The following is a 7,085-nucleotide window of genomic DNA, read 5'->3' on the forward strand; positions in this document are numbered from 1 at the left end:
AGGCAAGTCCTGGCTGGTGGACGGCATCCGAGCAGGTAACTCAGGGTGAGGTGGCAGCTCTGTGGGACCCCTTCCATGCTCTTCTCCCAGCAAGGCATTTAGACATGGAGAATCTGGCAAGGCTAGAAACCTGAGGCTTCTATTTTTCCCTGTGAGGCTCAAACCTTAGTGAATCTCCAAGGCAGCTTGTGAAATATGGATTCCAGGTCCTGCAGAGTGTTTACAGGGGCCTAGGAATCTGTATCCCCCCAGCTTCCCTGGAAGATTGTGAAAGGCTGGTGGTCCAGGTACCATTGTTGCTCTGAGTATCACTCCCAGGCCCCCTTCCTGCCTATGCCTCCCTCATCAATGTGAAATCAGCAGCAACAGGGCAAAAAGACGGGAGGGACCTGCACGTGTTTCTATCCAGGAGGAAATGGCTGGGGAAAGAAGGAAAATTGGAGTGGGGAAGGCTCCCCTAGTCATTTCCAAAAGGTTCAGAAACACAAGCCAGAATTGCTGCCTGCTGGGAAATGGCTCGTAGCACTGGGGTGCAGAAGCAGCCAATCCTGGGCAAATGTCAGCACCTCCAGGTAGACGTAGGACACTTGGAATCAGGCCAGACTGAGCATAAGCGCAGCTGGGTCACTTACTGGCTGTGTTACTTTGGGCAGGTCTCCTGACCTCTCTGTGCCTCCATTTCCTTAGCTATAAAGCAGTGATGAAAAAATGCTTATTTTCCTGAGGCTGAGGAGGAGGCGGAGGTGAGAACAAGGATGAATGATCGTGGCTTATGGAGCTGCCTGTGCCTGGCTGGGGTGGTGAAATCTGCCATCCTAAACATGCCATGTGGGGTTCTGCCAACCTTGGAAATCAGTGTCAACACCCCCACACCCAACAAGGAAAGGGAAGACCAGAGATGTCGTGTCTGGCCCAGGTTCACATTGTTGGCAGCTGAGCCAGGGATCTGACCCCCTCACTAAGAGCGGTGTCCCCAAACCATAGCTTCACTTAGGAGGAGTTGGGCCGCTGATGCCAGAGTGGAGACAGAAGTCGGGGCTGTGAGCAGAAGAGCAGGCAGTGTGGAGCTGGGCCCTGGGGCAGGGATCCTGGGCCTGTGATTGCCCTTTGCAGCCCTGGACCAGGGTCCTTGGCAATGGAGGGACAGAGAAGCACTCTAATACCTTGGCTGCCCATGGCCAGGGGAAGGAGGCCACACCATGCCAGCACAGCCTCAAAAAGGTCCTATAAGGGCTGGGAGTTTGCATATATTGATCTGTGTGATACTCGCTGGGCTGGGCCATCCTGTGGGGGTGTAATCATAAGGTCAGGGCTGCCCATTCCCTAAAGATGTATAAAGCCAGAATCAGAACCCATGTAAGGTAGCTATCGCAGTAAACCACGAAAAAGGGTGCCTGTTATTTTATCTTAAAATTTTCTAAATCATGAAAATATATTAATTTTTATAATATATTAAACAAAAAAGTTATTTTCCATTCACATGCTGCTCATCATGTATTTTAAAAAATTTATAATGGGGTTCTGCTGAACATGATAATCTAAAATTAGCATTTTTGCTTGACATCCAATAATAGTCACAGCCAACATTTATTAAGCTCTCATCATGTGCCAGTCACTCTCATCAGTTTGTTTTATCCTCACGATTATCTCCACAAGATAGCTACTATTCACGTCCCCATTTTATAGACAAGCAAACTGAGGCATAGAGCATTTACTCGATCTGCTCATGACTGGAGTCCGGAGCATGTAGGTCTTTCCATGTTAGTTCAAATAGATCTATTTAAAATCAATGGCTCCATAATATTCCATTATTGGATATTTATTTAGTCTGTGCTCTGCTTACAGATGAACAATTAGGTACTTCCCAATAACCAGCCTCCTACAGGCTTCCCTGGTGGCTCAGCAGTAAAGAATCTGCCTGCAATGCAGGAGACACGGGTTCAATCCCTGGGTTGGGAAGATGCCCTGGAGAAGGAAATGGCTACCCACTCCAGTATTCTTTCCTGGGAAATCCTGTGGACAGAGGAGCCTGGTGGTTACAGTTCATGGGCTCACAAAAGAGTCAGACACGACTTAAGTGACTACACAACACACGGATGGATATGTGGATATTTTTCATCTTTTTCTCTAACACAATCATGACCCACCTCTTTACACATATATGTGTGGGCTTGAATGCTTCTATAAGGAAAATACCTGGAAGTATAATTGCAAAAATGTACTTTAAAGATGGTGAGTGAAAAGGGAAATATGTGACTCACAAAAGCAGCCCATGAAAGGTGGGAGCAACCGCGAGCTCTCAGGGGATACTGAAGGACTTTTGTCCCCTGCAGGTGTCAGGATGCTGGGCTGGGTCCAGAGGGTGCTGCCTCAGCCCCCAGGGACCCCTCAGAAGACCAAGCAAGAGGAGGAGGGGACAGAACCAGAGCCAGAGTTGGAGCCGAAGCCTGAAACAGCTCCCGAGGAGACTGAGCTAGAGGAAGTGTCCCTGGTAAGAACTGAAGGGCCAGGAAGGTCACGCTGGCCTCGATGCTCAGAGAATCCCCAGCTTGGATCAGTTGCCCCCACCCAGCTTCCAGAACAGAGAAAGTTGGGGCCAAAGTGAAACGTGGGGGGTGAGGGTATTCTGGTTCTGTAATCAGCCAGATAGTAAACATTTTATGCTTTGTAGGTCACGCTATCTCTGTTAATTACTCAATTCTACCACTGTAGTGTGAGAACAGCCATGGACAATATATAAATGAATGAACATGGTGGCTGTGTTCCAATAAAACTTTATTTGCAAAAACAATCACTAGGCTGGATTTGGCCCACTGGCCATTGTTTTCTAACCTCTAGAGTCTAAAACAGACCTAATCAAAGTAGCCAGGCCCTGAACCATTTGTTGCTAGTCCAGTAGGAGACCAGGAGCTTGCCAGAGATAAACCTACTATATATTAAGCACACTGCTTAGTTCAGCTGGTATTGTTTTGCAGTATGACTTTCTCCTTAAAGGAAGCAGTGTGTTGATATACACACTGCTGCAAACCTCTTAAACATTGTGGACCAGTAACAGTTTGCAGACTGCCACTGGTTCCTGGTCCACATCTGGGACAGCTCTAGATTTATGTACATATTTTGTGCACCTGTGCATGTATGCACACCTCTGTGTGTATTTGTGTGTTAATAGACCTGAAATAATGTGTTTATGAGTACATATTTGTGTGTCAGTGCAAAACCACAAGTATATTTGTATACGCCTATATATGTGTGTGTGTATGTTTATGTGACTGGCATATACATGTACATGTGTACAAACAAATATCTGTGTCTGGGTCTATATGCAAATGTAAGTGTTTGCACACTTGAGTGGGGCAGCTTTCTGGGCCAGGTGGTAGACCTGGGAGACACTTTGTCCCAGGTGGGAGGTGAGGCCCTAGGATTTCAGAGACCATTGTGAGAATAGAGCTGTTTGTTCCTATTGGGGCTCGGTCATGGGTGGGTCAAGGGCTGCTCCGCCTGTACCAGGGCTGGCATCACTGGGGGCTCACATGGCCCTGTTTGACCCCTCCAGCCACCAGAGGAGCCCTGCGTGGGGAAGGAAGTGGCTGCGGTTACTCTGGGTCCTCAGGGTGAGTGCTGGAAGCCCTGGCCGGTGGGTGGGGGCAGGGAGGGGAGGGAGAAGGGCTGTATCCTCCGCTTAGAGCCCTGCAGCAGCCCATGAGGCTGGCAGACCCATTTCACAGATGAAGAAACTGAGGCTCAGGAAGCTAAGGGCAGACTCCTGGGGACTTTCTAGCTGAGCTGAGGTAGGACTGCAGGCTTCCAACTCCCTCAGGGTTCTCCCCTCCCCTCTCCTCTGCCTCTGACTTGACCTCCCCAGCAGGTAGAAACGGGCCTCTGAGAGGGTCTAGTCCTAAAGTCAGAGGGACTCTTTCCAGGAACCCAGGAGACTGCTCTCACTCCGCCCACATCCCTCCAGGCTCAGGTCTCTGTGGCTCCCGAAGCTCACAGGTACTACAGCACCCTCCCCTCTCCTCAGGGCCAGCCCCCCACCCAAGCTAGGGAGCCACTGAGGGGGCGGGGATGGCCACTGCTCTTTGGTCTGCAGTTATTCCCAAGCAAAGGCCCAGGTGACCTTAGGAATTGGCTGAGGGGAGCCTCGGGCAGAGGAGGGGGTTCTCCTGGGCCAAATCGACCATATGAACAAGAGAAATGGAGGCTGGGGACCAGAGATTTCTCAGTGCTCAGGTGAAATGCAGATTTGGTGTGGCCAGAGCTTCTGATTTTCCCCATGAAGACAGAAATCCAGACTTTCCCACGAAATCTCCCAAAAAGGTCACATTTTAGACCCTGGGTGGTTGCCCCAGTGAGCATGTGTGTGGTGGGGGGTGGGTGGTTGGCTTCAGATGGTGAGTCTGTGATTCTGTCTGGGCTCACAAGCTTCTGTCACAACACCCCACAGGAAACCCTCAACCCTTCCAGAACACAAGACACGAGCCAAGTGCAGGAGGGGCCCCCTGGAGCCAGGCTAACTGGGCACAAGGATAATTGGCTGATGTTTTACTGAGTATCTCAGCAGGGTGGGCTTCAAATGGCATGGGGCAGGCCTGGCCTCGCCAAGCATTGGTGTCCCCCATTTTCCAGAGATGAACACGAGGCTCTTGAAGGGAGTTGATGTGTCTGAAGAATCACAGTGGGAGATAGAGGCTTGGGGTTCAAACCAAGTTCTTTAGGATGCTGTGGACTGCCATGCTGACCAGGGAGGGGTTGGGGGCGTTGAGGGCAGGCCAGTCTCTCTGTCCCTCAGCGGTCCCAGAGGCTGGGTGCTGACCTGGCTCAGGAAGGGTGTGGAGAAGGTTGTCCCGCAGCCCGCCCACAGCAGCAGGCCCTCCCAGAACATTGCTGCAGGCCTGGAGAGTCCAGATCAGGTACTGCTGGGGTTGGGAGCTGCGGTGGGTCAGCGGGTAAGGGGCGGGACGGAGGTCAGCGCACCTGTATCCTTTGCCCACGTCTGTCTGTCTGTCTTTCTCAGCAGGCAGGAGCACAGATCCTTGGGCAGTGCGGCACTGGGGGCTCAGGTAAGGACAGGAGGCCGGATGGCATTATAGTGGTGGCTTTAGAGGCTGCTAGGACTTCGCTAGTGGCTCAGTGGTAAGGAGTCCGCCTGCCAATGCAGGAAATGCAGGTTCAATCCCTGGGTTGGGAAGATCCCCTGAAGAAGGAAATGGTAACCCACTCCAGTATTCTTGCCTGGACAATCCCATGGACAGAGGAGCCTGGAGGGCTACAGTCCATGGGGTCACAAAGATTCAGACATGACTGAGCAACTGAGCACTGAGGGGCTGCTGGGTTGGGCCCAGCTCTGGGGAAAGAGTCCATGGGGCCAGAGCTCATCTGTCTCAGGCCTGGTTCAAACCTGGGTTTGAGTTGGGTTGACCGGGGGCTCTGGGCAGGCCTCTTGCTGCTGACAGGCTTCTTTTCTTTTGCAGATGAACCCAGTGAACCCTCCAGGGCCGAAGACCCCGGGTGCGTCCCTGTCCCCAAGCACCATTGTAGTGTGTGTGGTGGGCTCAGCATGCCCAGAGCCCAGGGTCCACCCCTACCTCTATGTATGACCTTGGACAAGCCTCTCGTCTTTTCTGGACCTCACTTTTGTCATCCACAGTATGGGGATGATGGGCCCTGTGCTGCTCATAGATTTTTGTGTTCATTACTGGGAGATCCTCGGATAGGGGCCAAGGCAGGGGTGAGCTGCTTAGGGGTGGGCCTTGTGTAGGTGGGTGCCACATGGAGGTGGGTGCCCAGAGGCAGGGTCTGGGCCACCATGGGGGACAGTAGGGTGCCCAGTTGGCCTCACAGCTGGCCACAGCTTCTGACTTCTCAGGGTGCTTCCCTGGTGGCTCAGACAGTAAAGAATCTGCCTGCAATGCAGACATGGGTTCTATTCCTTGGTTGGGAAGATCCCCTGGAGACGGGAAAGCTAACCCACTCTGGTATTCTTGCCTGGAGACGAGCCTGGTGGGCTACAGTCCATGGGGTCACCAAGAGTTGGACACGACTGAGCGACTGACACTCTTGCTCCAGTTGCTCTGACTTCTCAGAACTGACTGAGAGGGTGGCAGGCTGGGTGGTGACTGTGGCAAATGGGGGAGCCCATGTCCTACTCCTGGGAGGGGCCTCACTGAGCTCCACCTGCCTGTGCCTTGTTAGACTGTCGGGTCCTTGAACTCAGGTGTGTTTGTCTAGGTCACTGCCAAACCCCTAGTGACCAGCACAGTGCCTGCTGTACAAAGCCGACTGAGCACAGGAGAGATGAATGAATGAATATACAGTCACACATACCATTCATACATTGACTCATTGCTCCCGCTTTCTTTCTATTTCTTTTGTCCCCTGGAGGCTGCCTAGGTCATGGATCCCCAGGGTTACTCTGGAGACTAGTGAGACCAGTAAAGCCATTAAGGATGAAGGCATCCAGAGGACTTGACAGCTTTCTTTTGGGCCACACCTGGGAGATGGGTTCCCCTGGGAGCATGGAGCTTCCCTGAAGAGAGTGGGGCTGCCTGGAATAGATGGATCTGGGGACCCAGTGTTTATCCCAGAGCCAGCTATGTAATTAGTGGGGCCCACTGCAAAATGAAAATACAGGATTAAGATGGTGACAATAGAGCATTAAACCAAACATGAGCCTTTCTAAGTATGGGGCCCTGTGTGACCACACTGTTCACATACCCATGAAGCCAGACTTCTCTGTGCCAGTCACAGGGAGCACCCCTCACCCCCATGCTGCATTCATGTCCGCAAGCAGCCCCAACTCTCATCTGCTGCCCAGGAGGCCAAGGCTGGGCCTGTGGTTCCAGAGCCTTGTCCAGCCTTGGGTCAGAATTTCAGTCTGGCAGAAGTCCCCTACCACTGGAAGCCCTTTAAGAGTATGCAGTCCCAGGTCCCCACTGTGCAGAACGGGAGCCGGGGAAGGGCTGATCACTTGAGTTTGCTCAGCTGACCGCTGGCCCCTCTGCAGGCCTGGGCCCTGGCTCCTCCGGTGGTTCGAACAGAATCTGGAGAAAATGCTGCCTCAGCCCCCGAAAATCTCTGAGGTGAGT

The 7,085-nt window shown here is 52.3% G+C and overlaps 1 protein-coding gene across 2 annotated transcripts in view; it reads left to right on the forward strand.

The window, feature by feature from the left end:
- CNGB1 (cyclic nucleotide gated channel beta 1) overlaps window positions 1-7,085 on the forward strand; it is a 30,649-nt gene that overhangs the window by 122 nt on the left and 23,442 nt on the right. The window contains exons 2-9 of one of the 2 annotated variants that reach the window (XM_010861858.1): window positions 3-35; window positions 2,334-2,491; window positions 3,554-3,611; window positions 3,921-3,993; window positions 4,790-4,910; window positions 5,015-5,060; window positions 5,472-5,508; window positions 7,004-7,079. In XM_010861858.1, coding sequence (XP_010860160.1) covers window positions 2,342-2,491; window positions 3,554-3,611; window positions 3,921-3,993; window positions 4,790-4,910; window positions 5,015-5,060; window positions 5,472-5,508; window positions 7,004-7,079 — 561 coding nt within the window. In that variant the 5' untranslated portion in view covers window positions 3-35; window positions 2,334-2,341. Of the gene's footprint in view, window positions 1-2; window positions 36-2,333; window positions 2,492-3,553; window positions 3,612-3,920; window positions 3,994-4,789; window positions 4,911-5,014; window positions 5,061-5,471; window positions 5,509-7,003; window positions 7,080-7,085 lie in introns of those variants that run through there. The other variant, XM_010861857.1, reaches the window with a different exon arrangement.

This window comes from Bison bison, unplaced genomic scaffold (genome assembly GCF_000754665.1).
Source record: "Bison bison bison isolate TAMUID 2011002044 unplaced genomic scaffold, Bison_UMD1.0 scf7180017864473, whole genome shotgun sequence".
Classification (NCBI taxonomy): Eukaryota; Metazoa; Chordata; class Mammalia; order Artiodactyla; family Bovidae; genus Bison; species Bison bison.